This window comes from Malania oleifera, chromosome 4 (assembly GCF_029873635.1).
Source record: "Malania oleifera isolate guangnan ecotype guangnan chromosome 4, ASM2987363v1, whole genome shotgun sequence".
Lineage (NCBI taxonomy): Eukaryota > Viridiplantae > Streptophyta > Magnoliopsida > Santalales > Ximeniaceae > Malania > Malania oleifera.
This window is the reverse complement of record NC_080420.1, coordinates 7,551,930-7,570,987: the sequence shown is the minus strand read 5'-3', so window position 1 is coordinate 7,570,987 and position 19,058 is coordinate 7,551,930. Positions and strand designations below refer to the sequence as shown.

Genomic DNA, 19,058 nt, shown 5'->3' with positions numbered 1-19,058 from the left:
TTTTTGTTAATAAATGGAGAGAGATCTTGGATAAAATTATATTAAAATTTGTTTAAATTTAAATTTAGGGTCTGAAATTCATACTTCCAAACAAATCCATCAAAGAGTAATTAGATATATTGTGGACCGTTAATGGCCGAATGCCATGAATAACTTTAGATCTTGGGAGTTGAGGATAAAAAAAATATCATAGCAGTATAAACAAGGAAAGCACATTTTAACCCAAGAAAGAAAAAAAGAAAGAACAGCTTCCCCAACAAAAAGAAAAATTTTTCATGCAGGCAAAAAAAAAAACTTATTTTTCTAGGGGAAAAATGTTCCACTCTTTTTTATAGTCGATGCATTTATTTTTTTACTTACCTTGATGTGCTTTGGAAGAACTTGGTTTGAGATCTTCACGAGACAATCACAAAGGGCAGTGAGTGAATTCCTGCACTCGCACACATACAGAGTTTTCAGAGAAAAATATTAGGTCTCTCTAGAGAGTATTGTAGTAAACGACACTGACCCTCCGAATCAACCGCTCGTCTAATAAAATCATTTCTAAGCAGTGAATCTCACTAAACTAGATACAAATTTAGGGAGGAAAAAAAAAAGGAATTAAATCCTCGAGAGGAAAAGTGACCAACCGAATGTTTTAAAGAATTAATACCTGCTAATGAAATGTTTTAACCAACCTAATGCAGGGGAAAATGTCATTAATTTCAACTTAGACAAAAAAGCGAAAAAAAAAAAAATATTAGGGTAGTTGAGTTTTTTCCGAAAATTTTTTTTCAGTCCCTCATTACCATTGTACAAGAAAGACTATTGGCTTCAGCATAAAAATTGTTATATATATATATATACACTGCAGGGTTGAGGGATTAGCAGATTAAACAAATGGCATTTGAAAAAAATAAAGAAGAGAATTAAGTGATCGGATGATCCGGTAGACGTTTAAGGTCCATTTCAACTTGGCGAATGGTCCATTGCATGTTTTCCAATTTCTGCAAGGAGAAGAAAAAATTAGGCCCCATTTATAACTCAGAAAATATTAGGAAAAAACAATATCAAGAAATTCTTATTTTCATATTTAGTTATAAAAAAAAAAGTGAGAAAATAAAATTATACCAAATTTATAAACAAAAAATCAATTTCACATTAGTTTTAATTAATTTTTAGTTATAGTAAAATAAATTTTTATTTTTGACAGGAATTTATATAAAAAGTAAATACAAGGAGTTTTCTCCTTACTTTCATTTCCTTTCTTTTTCCCAAATAAAATCCTTAATCCAAACCGATTTGGAAAATCCATGAAAAACTGAACGAGAAAATTAGCAACACAGAAAGATATTTTACCTTCACAACGTCATGATATTGCCTTGCAATTGAATCAAAATGAGGATCCACACCTTGATACTCACGAAGACGCGTCACCTGGTAAAATTGAGGGCATTAATTTCCAGGGAAAGCCTACAGACTTTGTTCTTGTTGTTTTGTTCAATGGCTGGGGGATTGTTGTATCAAAGCCTCGGTCATAAAGCTAATTAAAAGTGAGAAAGGCTCATCTAGCAGTGACAGGTAATGGCTCAGTGTCTTCTGTGAGTATAAATACAGTATATTAAGACAATAAATATAATTTTAACGGCCTAATAAAGGGAAAAAAATTTCATGAGACTAAAAGGAGAATTTTTTTTTTTTTTTTTCTCTAATGCAGAATTGGATGCATTCAAATCTCTGTTTGCAAAGTCAGGAGTGTTAGAACATTAACAGCACGTTATCAAACCCAGAAAGCAATTTTGATACCCTTCCAACAAGATTAAAACCAGAACCAAAATACTAAATATCTGGAGCGTCTAAAATTACTGACGAGGTTGAATTCACTTTCTCATACTTCATCAATGCCATTTAACATTCAAAAGAGTAAAACCTAGGAGCAGCCAGCAAAACTGGCTGAAGCCCATAACAGTTCATTTTATAATTTCATTTTTACCGTTAGTCCATGCAGAACAATGGATTTAAAAACCAGAAAGTCAAACAGAGACGATATCTATTGTATCAATAATCAAACACAGGGCTGACATATTCGAGGAACTTACAGCTTTATTGTATGCAATTGAAGCTTCTTCTGTCGCCTCAACAAGATATTTTCTGGAAAAAAAGAAAAAAGAAAAATAGTCAAGCTTATCAAAAACCCACCTCGAAGCAAAGGATACTATACCACCATGAATTGCAACAATTAAGTACCTTATTTTATTGAGAGCTGGTAATGAATCCTTGGTGTAAGTCTCAAACAAGAGAATGTGCTCCAAAACTCTGAGACAATAACAGAAAAAATCAGGAGCTATCAAGCCTTAAACATTAGCTAGAAAGATTTTTACAATCCTAGTCAACTCAAGTATTCTACATCATGCGTAAGCTGGAGGTGGGAACTTTTCAAGAATCCACTCGGTGCATTTTAAGCTGTTCTTGCCAAAATACACCAGTTCTTGTTTCTGATCGCAAATTTCTGATTATTTTCTTCGATTTGATTCTTAAGGCATTGTGATTCATTCTTTTCTCATCTAATCAGGAATTGTATATCGTTCTGGGGCTGATTTCAATTCATTTTGATCTTAATCTGATATTGTTTGCTGCATAAGTAATTGACTAGCGAACCTTCAATTAAGAAATCTGCAGATTCTATCTTTGGATTTGTTTGATTTCATCAAATTCAGTTTTTGTTTTTGGTTCTGAAACTGAATTCAGTTTATCAGAAAGTTATATTTTGTGGAAGCAGATGGCTACTGATCCATCTCCGAGTGAGAATAAGAATTTACAGAAGCGAAAACTCATACAGGGATTGATATAAATGAGATTTTATCTTCTTCGAAAGATAAGAGTTTCTTCTCAAAAGGAAGTTCAGGAGGATTCTGTGAGCTGGAGGAATCTTTTCAAAGGTGTAGAAGTTTCTGCAAAGGAATTGGATTATTATAAGCCTTCCAATGTGAATGGCAGGATTCTTGTTGATCCTCCAAAGGATGTTTTCTCTTGGTTCACATAAATGAAATGATGCTCTAATAGGGCAATTTCTCAGTAAGGCTCCTCCATACTCTTATGTTCGTTCAGTTATAGATAAGATTTGGAAAAAAACATGGGCAGATTGATATTTTCACTTTATCATCTGGTTCATTCCTGTTCAAATTTCCAAATATGGAGGCTAGGAATTGGATTATGGAGAATAGACCATGGTTTATTGGAAATAATCCTATGTTTCTATCTCAATGGGATCCAGTTTCTGAACTTGGCTTTTATGGATAAAGTTCTTCAGTATAACTTCTGTATATTGAACTTGCCTTTTGCTAGAATCTGTATAGAGATAGACCTAACTCCTCAAATCTCTTGTCTGCTCAAAAGCACAAATGATAACTTTCAGTGGATTTTCATAGGGGTGTATGGCCCAGGTGGAGGACCATCTAGGTCTCTTTTTTAGAGTGATCCCCTCCAGATTAGGAGTAGATGGGATGCTCCCTGGATTATTGGAGACAACGTCAATATGATCATGTATCAGCATGAAAGACGGGCGTAGCTTTGAGACCAGTAGCATGGGAGAGTTCCTCAAATTTATCAATGTGAATGGCCTTATTGATCTCCTCTCATTGGTGGCAACTTCACTTGGTCTAACTTCGGGGAGCCACCTTCCTTTTCAAGGATTGATAGGTTCCTCAAAGGAATGGGAACATCATTTTCCTCACGTCATTCAGAGTCTTCTTCCTAGGCCAATAAAATCATTTCCCCATCTCCCTCAACAAGGGGGAAGTTAAATGGGAGCCAACCCCATTTCAGTTCAAGAACATGTGGTTAAAACATGATGGTTTTGAGGAGCTAGTGAAAACTTGGTGGTCTTCTATTTTGGTCTCGGGGAAGGCTAGTTTTGTGCTAGTCTCAAAGTTGAAAGGAATAAAAGAAAAGCTAAATATTGGAGCAGAAACACCTTTGCAAATGTCTAAGCAAAGGATACTGTTATCCTTAGTTGCATCAAAGAGATTGATGAGCAAAAAGCAAAAAAGGGCATGCTTAAGAAGGGATTGAATGAGGTTATTAATCTAGAAGAGAGATTTTACACGAAAAAATCCAAAGCTGTATGGCTCAAAGAGGGGGTCCGTAATACAAAGTTCTTTCATCGGATAGCAAACATTCACCATAGAAGTAACACCTTATCCAACATTGAAATTGGGGAAATCACCTTAACTAGGGAAGGGGATTTTCACCTTAACTAGGGAAGGGGATTTTAGGAAAGGCATTTGTGATTTTTATAAAGACCTTTACACTGAACTCGAGGCTTGGAGACCTACAGTGGATGGTATCAAGTTTAGATCTCTCAGTTCTTCCACTGCAAGGTGGCTTGAGAGACCCTTTGAAGAAGCAGAAGTCCTCCAAGCTATTAAAAATTGCAAAGGGGATAAAGCACCTGGACCAGATGATTTCTCATTGGCTTTCTTTCAGGCTAACTGGAGCCTCCTCAAACATGACTTGTTATTAAACATATTCGAGGAGTTCCATAGATCAGGAAAATTCATCAATTGCATAAATACCACCTTTGTCACACTTGTTCCAAAGAAAGTTGGGGCTGCTAACATCAAGGATTTTCGCCCCACTAGCTTGGTAGGAAGCAGATATAAAATCACAGCCAAAGTACTTGCTGAGAGGTTAAAAAAAGCAATAGTAGAAGTCATTGGTCAGTATCAGCATGCTTTTGTGGTTGGAAGACAGATTATGGGTGCTGCCCTTATTGCTAATGAAGTGATGGATGCCTAACTGAAGAAGGAAAAAAGGAGAATAGTGTGCAAACTGGATGTGGAGAAAGCATTTGATCATGTCAACTGGAACTTCCTTCTCTATCTCCTCAGGAAAATGGATTTGGGGAGCTATGATGTAGCTAGATTGCTCAATGCATCAAAACCCCAAGCTTCTCAGTGCTCATAAATGGCTGCCCTTCTAATTTCTTTCGCTCCTCAAGAGGCTTGAGACAAGGAGATCCCTTGTCACCTTTCCTGTTTATTTTGGTCATGGAGGTGCTTAGCCTTATGCTCAACCTCCAATGCATTTTGTTAGGGTTTGAGGCCATCACAAGCCTAAAAGTGAACCTTGGAAAAAGTGAGCTTATTCCAATTGGGGAGAACAACCGCGCCCCCCCGCCAGGGTGTTTGGGGGGGGGGGGGGGGGGGCTGGCTTCCTTTGCTGGTATTTTGGGTTGCAAGATGGGTACCTTTCCCATTAGTTACCTCGGTCTCCCCCTTGGAGCCAATTTCAAAGATAAAGGAGTATAGGGCCCTATTATTGAAAATTTTGAGAGACTGGCAGGATGGAAAGGAAATTTATCATCAAAAGGATGCAGACTCACTCTTATCAAGAGTGCTTTGACGAATCTTCCAATTTACTTCATGTCTCTCCTTCCCTTATTTGCCTCAGTCACTAGGAGATTTGTAGGGGATTCAGAGATTTCTTTGTGGAAGCGTAGAGGAGGAGTTTATATATCACCTTGTTAGATGGGAATGTTCAAACAACCCATTTGTTCGGGGATTTGGGTTTGAAATCCCTCCTCAATTTCAATAAAGCCCTCCTCGGGGAGTGGTCATGGAGGTTCATGAAGAAGAACCACCACCTTTGGTGGAACATTATTGTTTCTAAATGTGGGCTTGGGCACAATGATTGGACAACTCACAATGGTAGAGATCACTATGGTATGGGAGTATGGAGATTCATCAGGAAAGGATGGGGTGAGTTTTTGCAATTTATAACATTTCAAGTAGGGGATGCGGACAATGTTTACTTTTGGCACGATGTATGGCGTGAGAATCGTAATCTTAGAGCTGTATTTCCTTCCATATACAACTTGGCTTGTGACATAAAATGCCCTTATTAGTCATCATCCCCAAATCACTGATCAAAGAATTCTCTGGGACATTCCTTTTACAAGGAACATTGCAGATTGGGAACTTCACACACTCTCTTGACTTTTACAGATTTCTATAAGAAGTCCATCACCAAAACATCCCCAACGAGCCAAAATGGGCTTTGGACAAAAATGGCGTTTTCACTGTTAAATATTTCTATAAGCTCTCGCCGTTGGGAATAAATTGCAACAACTCCCCTTGGATTCACATTTGGAGAACAGCAGCCCCTTCAAAGGTTACCTTTTTCACTTGGGAGTCCGTACATGGAAATATTTTAACCTCGATAATCTACAAAAAAGAGGGCAACCAGTCACAAATCAGTGTTTTCTATGTATGGCCAATGCAGAATCAGTCAACCATGTTCTTCTCCACTGCCCCTGGACAAGGAACTTGTGGAATTTGGCTCTTTCCTTGGCTGGGCAGCAATGGGTTATGGCAAATTCAGTTGGAGGGGCAGTTTTGGCTTGGAAAGGCATCAGAGCCACAAAGGAGAAAAGAAAGGCTTTGAACCTCATCCCTCTAACCATCTTTTGGTGTGCTTGGAAAGAAATAAATAATAGGGCCTTCAAAGATTCATCTACTTCACTTCAGACCTGCGAAGCCCAATAGATTATTGCTGTCTCCAGTTGGCTTAGTGGGAAATTTGTTAATGATCATTTTGTAAGCCTTGATTTTTGTGACACTTTTAGAGTGGTTGATGTTTTGTACCACAGGTTGCCATCCCCTTGATGCCTTGCCAATATAATTTCTTTTTGCTGATAAAAAAGAGTATAGAGATAGACCTGAATGTTGATTTCCTTACCTTTGTTGACATTAAACTTCCTAAAGGTGGATTGTTAACTATTGATTTGGAATAGTATTCAATTTCTATCAAGTGTGATAAATGCAAAGACTTTGGTCATTCATCTAGAGATTGTATTGTTCAAAAGAAATGGATTCCAAAGGAAGTCAAGAGCAATAAAACAACTATGGAAGAGAGTATTGCTGCTCTCAGTAGTTTGGATGCCTCTGGGAATAAAGTTTCTAATGCTGATTCAGTTTTTAATAAAAACAGTTGTCATTTCAATAATTCTTCAGATATCGATAAAATGATGAAAATGATTGATGAAGATAGCAATGAGGAATGAAAATGACTCTATAAATGGAGGTAAAGATTCTTTTCCATCAACTGAAGCTGAGGTAAAGATTGGGAGTCAGATGAAACCAGGTTGTGATGGTATATATTGTAGTAATCAGAAAGCTTCATTGTCAAAGATGATTGAATCAAAAGGGAAGAATCAAATGGAGGCAAAAAAAAAAAGGCCAGCCCAATTGGCAGCTGGAATGTTAGACATCTAACTGACCCTAGAAAGCAAATGAAGGTTAGTAGATTAATTTCCATAAATAAGCTACAAATGTTGGGTTTGTTTGAAGCAAAAATCAAACCAAAAAAATGTAAAGAAGTACCAAAAATCTACAAAAGGAATGGATATTCATACATAACTATGATTGTGAATATGTTTCAAGAAGAATTTGGGTGGGTTTTAATCACAGATATTTCAATATCAAAGAAGTAATAAAGATGAAACAGACCATTACTCTGCAATATTATATGTTTTTTGCTGGCTTACACATGTACATGCATCAAATGATCTGGTAAATAGAAGACAGTTATGGAGTGATTTAAAGAAAATGGCTGTTATGATAGGTGATAAACCTTGGCTAGTCATGGGTGATTTTAATACAGTCTGAAATTTCTCTGAGAGCAGCACTCCTATACACAGAAGTGGTATAACCAGTATGAATGATTCTAACGAGTTTCTCTGGATGATTCTCCATTTGAAGGACCATTTTTCACTTGGTCTAGCAAAAGATCAAGAGATTAATATCTCAGGACACAGGACACAGTTTAGTTTCTCATATGTGCTTTAGTTCTCTTCATAATTTGATGGTTAGTTTTCTTCTGCCTGGTATTTCTGATCACTTTCCTGCTTTAGTTAAATTTGGTGAAGATATTTCTACCAGAGAAGGAATACTCCTTTTAGATTTCTAAATAGCTGGAGCTTGAAAGATGATTTTCAGAATGTTGTTGCTTACTCTTGGAATGTAATTGTCAATGGGACTCCAACGTCTATGCTTTATAGAAATCTGAAAATCTTGAAGAATAATTTGAAGCTATTTCATAAAAAGTATTTCGCTAACTTGCAAGATAAGGTGTTAGAAGATAAGAATGATTTGATGTTTGCACAATCAAACTTGCTTGCAAGGAAGGGAAGTCCAGAAGGGGCTAATGAGAAAATTGGAAGCAATGTTACAGAAGCAATCAAGTTTTTTTCTGATGAATCTAAATTGCTTAAACAAGTTAAAGCTACATGTTGGTCCTTCTCATCCCAAAGACTTTAGACCTATTGCTTGCTGCAATTTGGTCTACAAGTGCTTCACTAAAATTTTGGAAAATAGATTTCGGAGTTGTCTGGGTTCTTTTGTTAGTGCAAACCAAAAAACCTTTATTAAAGGAAGGAATATCGAAGATAATATTCTTCAAGCTCAGGAACTCTTGCTCTTGCATGGCTATCATAGTGAAAGTAATACTCCAAGAATGGCTATGAAGGTGGATTTGACGAAGGCCTTTGATTAAGTCAATTAGGATTTTTAAATCCAGCTTCTTGAATGTATAAATACCCCAAATGTATTCATTGGATGGATAAAAGAATGCGTATCTACCCCTTATTCTATCATGATTAATGGGTCTCAAGATTTTTTTAAAGGGCAGAGAGGGATAAGGCAAGGAGATCCTATCTCTCCTTACCTATTTGTCATGGTTATGTAGGTTCTGCCTAAACTTCTTCATTATGCAGCTTCTAATGGTGCTCTATCGTTTCATCCTATGTGTAAGAAGATCAATCTACTTAATCTCTGCTTTGCTGATGATCTACTGATTCTTGCTAAGGGGAATTTTAACTCTGCAAAAGCAATAAAAATATTCTTTATATTTTTTACAAAAAGACTGGGCTGAAATGTAATAAATCCAAATCTGAGCTATTCAGTTTTGGAATTCAGCATGATATTATGAAGGAAAAATTTAAAAGAGATTCAGAGGACTAAGGTATATCACCAGTGAAGTATTCGGGGTTGCCCTTGATTTCAAAAGGAAATATTACAGCTGATAATGAATTGCTTGTTCAGAGAGTTTGAACTATCCTCTTTGCTAGTCTTGTTGAATAACTGTCGTTTTCCTTAGAAGAGGATAAGCGGTCTTGGCATCTGGCTCCTTCAGGGGTTTATTTGTGCACATCTTTCAGTGATATTTTGAATAGGTCGAATTTTTCTTTCCCGCTCTATAGTTTCATATGAAAGGCCAAAGTCCCCTTTAAAATTAAAGCTTTTATTTGGTTGGTTGCGCTTGATAGAATTAATACCAATAACTTGTTGCAGGTTAGGAGACCTTTGATGGCTACATCTCCATACTATGTGTTCTTTGCTTTAATTGTTCAGAATCATCATTGCATTTGTTCATTCATTGTGACTATGCTTGGAGTGTTTGGAATAAGCTATTTGGTATTTTAGGCAAAAGCTGGGTGAGTTCTAAGACAGTGAAGGATTTTTTGGCATGACTTTTGCTGGTTTGGCAGGAAAAAGGAAAGGGCAGCACTTTGTAAATGTGCTCTCCTGTTTTTGCAGTTTTTGGGGGTTGTGGATGGAGCATAATGAGCGCATTTTTCTAGGAAGAAATCGACTCAGGTGCTGGTTTGGGAAAAGATACATTATTTGACTTCTCTTTGGTGTGTGGGACAAAGGAATTTTAAGGGGGGTGGGCTTTTCTGATATTCAGCCTGATTGGCATTATGCGTTGGAATGTTAGTTCATGACAGTTTTTTCTTTTTACTCTTTAGTCTGTGGGTTGTTCCTTTGTGTTTTTCATCTGGATTTCCCAGGCTTTGTTAAGAAGGTGTCTTATTCTCCAAGATGTATATTCTTATTCTATTACTGAATTCTTCTTTTATTATCATAAAAAAAAAAAAATCAATTTTGCTTAACATCTATGGATACTGAGTTTCAGTGTTGATTCTTCCGAAGGCTGTACTGACAGATTAGAAAGGAAATTCAAAGCTTTTGGAGGGGAAATGAAAGTGATACTAAAAATCATAGGCTTAGCTGGAGAGATGTTTGTAAACCTTTAGATGATGGAGGCCTTGGTATTAAGATGCTTTGTGAATGGAGTACTGCTACTGCAGTTAAGTTGCTCTGGTATTCAAGTTCTTCTAAGAACTTTTTGTGGGATATATGGGTTCACACCTATAAATTGAAAAGCAAGAGTATATGGGAGATTAAAGACACGCCAGAAAATATCTGGATTTGGAAGGAAGTTCTTAAAGTTCAAGACCTGGTTTATCCTCATACTAAATTCAAAATAGGTGATGGTAAAAATGTAAATATGCCATATGAAAATTGGCATGACAATAGTCCTATTATTACTCATTTTGGAGCTCACTTTGCCGTAGAGCTTGGAGTTAATTCTAGATCAAAATTAAAAGGTATCATTGTTGAGAATTCATGGGTTTGGCCAAGAAGGCAAACTGCTAAAGTTCTAGCTTTCATAGAGTCTCTAAATTTCTGTCCAAATAGCAATATACCTGAAAAGGTCTTATGGAACTCAACAGCAATGGAAGCTTCAATAAGGACTGTATTCCGAAACATCCTTTTATTACTTGGTTGGCTGTTCTCAATAAATTAAGTACTAAAGACAGGATTCTGTCTTGGGGTAATTGTAATGATCTAAGATGCAGCATTTGTTGGGATTTCACTGAAACAAGGAGCCATCTTTACTTTGAGTGCTCAGTTTTGGTTCAAGTATATAAGAAAGGAAACAAAAGATAAAACTTACAAGGAGCTCTGCCGAATTGGTATGCCAACCTCCTCAAATTATCTAATATGGGAAGCTCGAAACTTGATATTGTCTGCAAAATGATCTGGGCAGCTTCAACTATCATTCTTGGAAAGCTAGAAATGATTTGATTTTTGAAAGCACTCCTATTTGTTACGATCTATCATGAATTGGGTTGTTAGTGATGTTAGTTTGGCATGCTTGGGGAACAAAGGATTTGGATTTTTGGAAGACAATAGTTGAAGCTGATTGTGCTGTGTTCTGTTGGGAATGTTTGCTATTTTCCAGCAAGATTTTGCTGGGAGTTCTGTTTCTCTGTTTCTTAGTTGTTGAATTTTCTTGTTCTATAGCTAGTGGTCTCTGTAGTTGTTTTGGACTATTATATGGCAGGCTGTTCTGCCCTTTCTTGCTTGGTAATATAAGAGTGCTCAGTTCTTCCTAGAAGAATAAGTACTCTACATCATTTAAGCCAAGAGCAAACTTCAGCAATCATCTCATACAAACCAATATCAGGTCTTCTCAAATTGAAGAGCAAAATGAAAAGCACATTATCAAGTCTCCTATTACAACCATGTCCAAGTCAGCAATGAATAAGATCAAGGATGGAGGTACAACAAAGAAAAATCATATCTTAGTACAAAGCAATCCTTTCACCATATCTTAAAGCTTAATGTTTCGCATTACTACATGGAGTGTTCAGTCCTTGTTAAGATTGTGTAAAATTTTAGGAGCTACAACAGAGAATTTTTTTGGTGCACCCACAAGATAGATTATGTTTATAATTTAAATCTAATTCTTTTTAAAAAAAATACCCCATCCCTCCACCACCTCCCCCCCCCCCCCCCCACCCCCCCCCCCCCCCTCCAAAAAAAAAAAAACAAAGAGAAAAACATAAATGATTAATCAGCTTTACATTGTTTTCTCCTCGATAAAAATTTCTCTTCATCTATAATAAGTATAGTGCAATTCAAAAGACAAACAATTATAACAGAACAAACAAGGGTTTTAGGTGAGTAAAAGTAGCAAACAAAGATTCAAAAAGTTGAAGACTCATTTTTGAAAATGAAAGCAAATTCGTCAAAGTTCTATCAATTATTACTGCTGCAATTTAACTTCTTGAAACTCAGCTAACCAGTAGACATGTTTATATACACATTCTGTTTATAGGCCCAAACAATATCAAACCCTTTTACAAGCAACATGCTGTCCCACACTTTCAGTTCATGGGGAAAACTTCTAAGTTATTCCCTGCAGTCTCAAAATTTATTATGAATGATAAATCACTGAGTGGCATTACATATTACACTGTGAAGAAACATCTATAAACAGCAGTTATGCAACATACCTCAGCTTTGCGTTCATGGTCTCGCATCGTTTGCACAGCCAAGTTTTTTGCAGTTCATCCTATAGGATAGTTGGATAATTTTACATTGCCCAAAAGGACAATAGGGTCAGAAAAACTGAAGGCAGTTTTTATACAGTTACTCTGATGTTCAAATTCAGTGCCCAAACCAGATAACCATGAGAGATAGTTGACAAATAAAACACTTACGTATGTATGTTGATGCTGCAATTTCAAATCTTTGACAAGCTTAACAAGTACGCCAAATATCAATTCCAAGACCTAGAAGCAATAAATGGATTACAAGTTAGATATCACCATGAATAACATTTGCCACCTCTAGTGAGCCAGAAATAAAAAATTTGCATTACCAGGCAAAACTTTGCAGCAGAGGCTATATATTACATTTATACTATATAGAGAGCATAATTACTGTTTATTTGAGTACATTGTAGTATTCTGCAAATTTTCGGTCTGCAGAATAAAGATCCTCCCGCAGAGCTGCTTCTTCTCTTTCAATCTCCTCAATAATCAACTTCACCCTGATGGATTCATGTTAAGAAGAGTGCAACAAAACAGAGGTTAATGGCATATTAAGAAACATAATTTTTAATTACAAAACATGCACCAAACAATTCTTCTCGTTGCCATGACTAATCAATCAGCCAGCGCAAAAGATGAGATGAATGAATGTCTGAAACTCAACAAAGATTTAACAGAATAATTTTTTCTTGTCTTGGAAAGTTGAAGATCCTTTTTTCCTTTTTTGGCCAGGGAGAGCCACATTAAGGATCTTTTTCAACAAAGTATTAACTATCAATTTTATAGTGAAATATTTATTTACAATAACAATAATTAACATAATACCTATATGGAGATCTTGCGTAATTCAAACTGAGTAGTCAAGTACACTCAAAGAGAAAACTAAAAATTTAGGAACACTTCATTTGCAATTTTTCTGTGGTTCATAGATCTGCTAATTATCAAGACCTATGTTTTGCCCATAGAAGAAATTCCATATCATTGCATGTTGATGTGGCATTTTTTGTCCATATAATATGTTCTTTCACATAGCTTCATATTCTTGATGAATCATCTTCTCCGTGTTCTGGGTGCACAAGAAGAAAATGGAAGTTTTGAAGGCCTTTGCATTTCAAGGCTACACAAAAACCAATATATCTATCATCATCAACATAGTTTTTTTCCCCAAGCATCTTTCACGTGGATTCTCACTTTTAGAAGCATCAAATGGCATATAACTTTGTGTCATTTATTATGGCCTTGCTTAGAACAGGTATAGGTAATCTAAATCACAGAACTCACACAGCAGAATCCACATCAATTAGATTGCATTTTTTCTTAGAACTGTTCTGATGTAACAACAATGTGATCCGCTGAAATAATCAAATTGCCTGAAAAGCCAAAGCACATATACAGAGCAGCCCATGCATAGAAATGTCAAACTGAACTGCTTTGTCATTGAATTGAAAATACTCAGCTGACAAAAACACCTTATGTACTTCATGTGGAAGCAAAATTATTCAAACATACTAGCAACTATCAAGAAAATAAAATGAACCTTTCTGGAAGCCGAGCATTTAAATTTTGATTACCGGATGAAGAATCTGCAATACAACATGGGAAGAGTATTTTTTTTTTCATAAGAAAAATAACAAGGCAGGGAGTAATATAATGCACAAAATTAGTATAAGATGGATTATGTAATTCTTATATTTCACGGCTAGTGTTTTGTGAACCATCCACTCAGGCCAATAGCTTGGTCACCCTGGCCCCTCCATACATATATAAGTACATGCATACATACATACATATATATACATATATATATATATATAGAGAGAGAGAGAGAGAGAGAGAGATTTCCAAGCCTTTTGCCTTAGAATTGCTATATTGACAAGTACCGATTACAGATAAATTCTGATTTTTCAGTGATTTATGATTTAAAAAAAAAAAAAACTACTTAGCACCAAAGGATGGTCACAATTACACAATGCCCATTACTCAATGAGAACATGGAATAGGGCATGGATGAGTGTATATAGGTGCACATGTAAAATAGAAGGAGGAAGCAGAAATATTTTAGGCTTACCCATGCCATCCATCACCAAGGTATCAGCTAATTTATCACATTTAGCTTTTAAGCGAGCCTCAATCTCTCGGCAAAGTGACATTTGGTAATCTGCCATGTCCTATGGTTACACAGTCCCAAAAAATTTTAAAATATCTGTTGATAAAGTTTTATTATTTTTAGAAAAGAATAAGGATATATAAATTCAAATCACAGCCAAAGCAATGTCAGACCAGGTAAAATAAGGTATCGAGTGCAAAAGAAATTCATCAAACATATCAACTAGAAATGCAGTGTACCATACCAAGGATGACAGTGTTTGTTGGAGCTGAGTCTGCCATAAATAGGCTGGTGTTATTCCAAGAAAACGATTAGGAACACCACCAACTCCTGGTTCAACTGTATCAGTAACAGTACTTGCCATGCCGGCACTGCTAATGGCAGAACCACTAGCATAATTTGTTGAGTTAGAGTTTGAACTGATAGTGACACTAGTACTTGCGCTATCAAGGGAGCTTCGGGACATTAGACTCCATTTTTCTATCTCTTCCTCATGAATCTCACCATCTTTGGAAATAAGAGGAAGCCTCAATCTTTGAGCTGCTTCTGCCACAACCAACCGGTGCTCAAGAGACTCATAAACCTGCATTTTATCCAGTTATATCAGCATGATTCTTGTCAACCCATAAAACCAATACCAAGACAACTGCTAGATGAAGTATCATATTTTTCTGACTACGTTTAATTTGTTTCCAAAACCCACATATTAGTGTCACATGCCTAGTGTAACGGTCTCCGCTAAATCCCAATGAGGTATTGTCAGCTTTGGCCCATTTAGCCTCACGGTTTTGCCCCATTAAAGGCACCTCACAAGTGAATCCTAAACCATCATTATATGCCCAAGATCTCCCTAGTATTGTGACAGGTCCTCCCATCCAATCTCTAACACCCTCATCAGAGTGGCTCACACCCCTGTGTAGGAACTACACCTAAGATCCACCCACATGACACTACGCTATGATACCAATGTAATGTTCTTAGCCCAACTCCAGCAAGGTATTTTCTATTTTAGCCCAGAACCTCATGGTTTTGCCCCCATAAAAGCAGCCTTACAAGGTTGAACCCTAAACCATCCTTATATTGCCAAGATCTCCCTAGTACACGTCCGATGTGGTATCATGACATCTAGCTTATAAGGATTACCCTATGAAAGGGCAGATCACATTGGCAGTTGGACGCCAAGTGCCAACACAGGCTGCTTGTGTGGAAGATGGTTCTAGAAGAGAGGGCTTTATCTAGAGTAATACAGATTTTTCCCAATGGAGAATTGTAGAGAATTCGAGGGATCTTGAGAGAATTTTTTATACAGTACTCTAGATGGTTTATCTTAGTCAATACCTATCCATTGGAGTGACAGGTGGCATGATCCTAGAACAAGTGGTTGGGCAGGGGTGCCTAATAAAATGGTTTCCACCTCATTTATAAACAAATATCAAAAGCTTGTACTCTCTCCTTAAAGCGCCATTTAAAACTCAGAAAATATTAGAGAAAGGAAAGGAAAATATCAAGGAATTCACATTTTCATGTTTGGTTATCGAGGAAAGTAAGAAAGAAAATAAAAAATATACCAAATTCATGAACAAAATTTTGATTTTACACATCATTAATATTTAATTTTTCTTAATTTTTAATCATATAAAACAAACTTTCATTTTTAATAGAATCTAATGTAGAAGAAAAATATAATGGAAAATGAGTTTCCTCCTTATTTTCCTTTCCTTTTCCCAAGTAAAATCCTTGATCCAAATGAATTGTACAAGATAGTGGAATTTATCTTCTCCAATGCTTGTGTTTCTTGCTTTTACCATTTTCTAGGGGAATCTTGGGTGGGATTTCTTCATCCGGTCAGAAGGAAAGGCTGACCAAGGCATTTCCTAAGTGAGGAATTGTTTGACTTAGTACCTTAGGGATCAGCCAATGGGAGTGCTAACTCTAGCCCTTTGGCACTTGCCCATAAAATATACATCTAACTGCATTGCATACAATGTACTAAACAATAGGATATGGCCTCTCTAATGCCCAAATCCCAAACCAATTTTGCGTTCATAGTGAATTTTCAAACAATAAGAATGAAGACCTTTTTGGAGCTCCAAGTCTGAATACAGCTTCGTCGTTCTTAGTTGAATATTCTATTTCACCTTAATCATAAACTGATCTGTTAATATTCATGCCTGGCAAGACACTGGCTCACCAGTACCTTTTACTGCATTCCTTGCTCACATGCATCACATGTTTGAAAATCACTAAATGTAGTTGTCTCCTTGCAACAATCATAATGAACAACTAAAAATTTTGCCAATGTACTGCTCCACTTTGATATTGAAACCACTGAAATTTTAAATCTAAGAATACTCAAAACAGGTCATCAATTGATTGCAAATTTCAAATATTTCCACAGATTATGTTAAGTTTCTTGTTGAAGTGTGAAAAATTGACACCTGAGGAAAGTTCTTCAAGCCGAGCTGTGGGTATAAGACCTGAACATCTCGGATCCCTCCAAGGTTAGCGACTGAAACAGCTTGTTGATACTCCTCCACCATTCCAACTGCCTCACAGTAAATTGCCTACATTCACTCCATCATTACAATAAGTTATAATACGTAAATAAACAATTAATTAGATCAAGCAACAGGGTGTTACAAAATTTGTAAACATGGGGGCAAAGACAAAGGCTCAGACCCAGGTGTCCAAAAGCAAATAGAATAACCTTTCAAATACACCATACCCTACCATTGCTTCCAAATAACGCAGTCGTTCTCTCGACATTTCCTCTCTTGCCTGCAATATCAATCAAGAAAAATTATACGTAATTTTTTAAGTGGTCATGAAAAATATTAGAAACGAAGATTTCAATCAATCAATTTGGTTTTGCACTGGGGAGATCAACAATAGAAGGTATTTATTTTTTAAGAAGTTTAATGGAAAAATTTAGGGAAAAGAAAAGGGACTTGCATATGGTTTTTATTGACCAAGAGAGAGCTTATGATAAAGTACCTAAAAAAGTTCTTTGGTGGGTCTAAAAAAAAAAAGGAGTTTGCAGCATATATATGGAGGTCATGAAGGATATGTATGATAGAGTAGTGACGAGCATTACAACTGCACGAGGAGAATCTAGAGATTTTCCAATCACAACAGGTGAACAACAAGATTCTACTTTGAGTCCTTATCTTTTTACTTTAGTAATTGATGAAATAACTAGGAATATCCAAAATGAGATTCCTTGGTATATATCGTTTGCAAATGATATTGTGTAAATTGATGATAGTAGGAGCAGAGTAGAACCTACGATAGAACTTTGGAGAGTCACATTAAAGTCTAAAGGGTTTAGAATAAGTAGGAATTAGGCAGAATATATAAAATATAATTTCAGTAATGTAAGGAGGAGATTAATAACACTGGTAGACTTAGATATCGTGGATGTATTATGCAAGTTGAAGAGGAAATTGAAGAAGATGTAGTATATAGAATTAAACATATTGGGTAAAATGGAGGAGTGTATCAGGTGTGTTGTGTGATTGTATAATACCCTTAAAATTAAAAGAAAAGTTTCATAAGAAGGCTATAAGGCCAGCTATGCTTTATGATTCAAAATGTAGGGCAACTAAAAAATAATATGAACAAAAAAAAAAAGTGGATAAGATGCGAATGTTAAGGTTGATGAGTGGATTAGCATTAAAAGATAAAGTAAGAAATAAGCATATAGGCAATAATTTAGGCATAATACCGGTTGAAAACAAGATAAGGGAGGGACAATTTAAATGGTTTGGACATTTAAAACGCGGACTTAGTAAGTACCTATGAGGAAGCGTGAATTAATTATCATTTCTGTCATGAAAAGGGGTAGGGGCAGGCCTAAAATAACTTGAAATGAGGTAATGAGGAAAGATCTAATAGCCCTTAATCTAATTAAAAAACGCTTTTGATTGGGTAACGGAAAAGAATTTATGTAACCTACCCCATCTAGTAGGATTTAATGCCTGTTATTGATGTTGTAATAGAATTAGATTTAAAAAGTCCAACATTTTCTCGGCAACAAAGCAGGTCACAAAGTAAAAGAGTCTGAGAAAATTTCATGATTCTGAGGTTTAAAAAAACGCTAATGAATGAAATAGAGAAGAAAATGTACAGGTAATTTCTTATCTCGCGCACCACGCCAAGCAATCATCATAACAAGAACTAGATTTACATTATACAATTTCAAGCAGTCATGAAAACATAGTAGAAATAAAACTCCAAATGATCCTGTTTGGCTTCCAATTAAAACTGAAAAAACAACATAACATAAAAGTTTGGTTCAGTTTTACTAACACTTGCATTAGGATCTAACTAATAAAAATCATAGTACTTCAAATTTACATTACAGCTTAGAATCTTTTCAACAGTTTCTCAGCAAAAAAACTGGAAATAACAAACCAACCGCAAAAAAATATTCCAGGAATCGGTGAGAAAATACAGTCGAGAGAGAGAGAGAGAGAGTAGTAGAGTACGAGTTGGAGATCGTAGTAGGTGGATTTGGCGACGAGAGATCCATCGGCAGCCAAGCAGTGGCGCTCCAACTGATCGATCAGCAGCGTCAGCTGCGTTACGTCCGGCGCTGATCCCTTCGCCATCGCCGAAATCAGAATGCACAGACGCTGGGGAAGGCACCGGGAAGGCGGGGGTTTCTTAAAACTACTTAAAATAAATGTTAATTTTTATATGAATATTTTTTAAAATTAAAATTTTTATATCTTGTGACCTTCAGTAATTCAAATTCTCTTTTGAAATTTATACCTAAATTATATAATA

General features: G+C 36.1%; 1 protein-coding gene across 1 annotated transcript; it reads right to left on the bottom strand.

The window, feature by feature from the left end:
* Window positions 1–621: 621 nt before the first annotated feature.
* Window positions 622–18,962, bottom strand: LOC131152793 (AUGMIN subunit 4-like). The gene is made up of 13 exons (XM_058104656.1): window positions 18,758–18,962; window positions 17,001–17,048; window positions 16,709–16,834; window positions 14,515–14,853; window positions 14,232–14,331; window positions 13,701–13,746; window positions 12,570–12,663; window positions 12,332–12,403; window positions 12,125–12,183; window positions 2,227–2,295; window positions 2,079–2,130; window positions 1,339–1,416; window positions 622–986 (listed from the first exon to the last, which is right to left on the bottom strand). Exons 1-13 carry the CDS (start codon window positions 18,878–18,880, stop codon window positions 909–911), a joined length of 1,284 nt encoding a protein of 427 aa, XP_057960639.1. The 5' UTR covers window positions 18,881–18,962; the 3' UTR covers window positions 622–908.
* Between the last annotated feature and the right edge of the window lie 96 nt (window positions 18,963–19,058).

Excerpts from the sequence above, each read along its gene's own strand:
- LOC131152793 (XM_058104656.1), bottom strand. The coding sequence starts at position 18,880 with ATGGCGAAGGGATCAGCGCCGGACGTAACGCAGCTGACGCTGCTGATC. Across the intron at positions 14,854-16,708 it reads GCTTGAAGAACTTTCCTCAG|GTTTATGAGTCTCTTGAGCA; the intron begins GTGTCAATTTTT and ends GATAAAATGCAG. Across the intron at positions 13,747-14,231 it reads CTTGGTGATGGATGGCATGG|ATTCTTCATCCGGTAATCAA; the intron begins GTAAGCCTAAAA and ends GTTGTATTGCAG.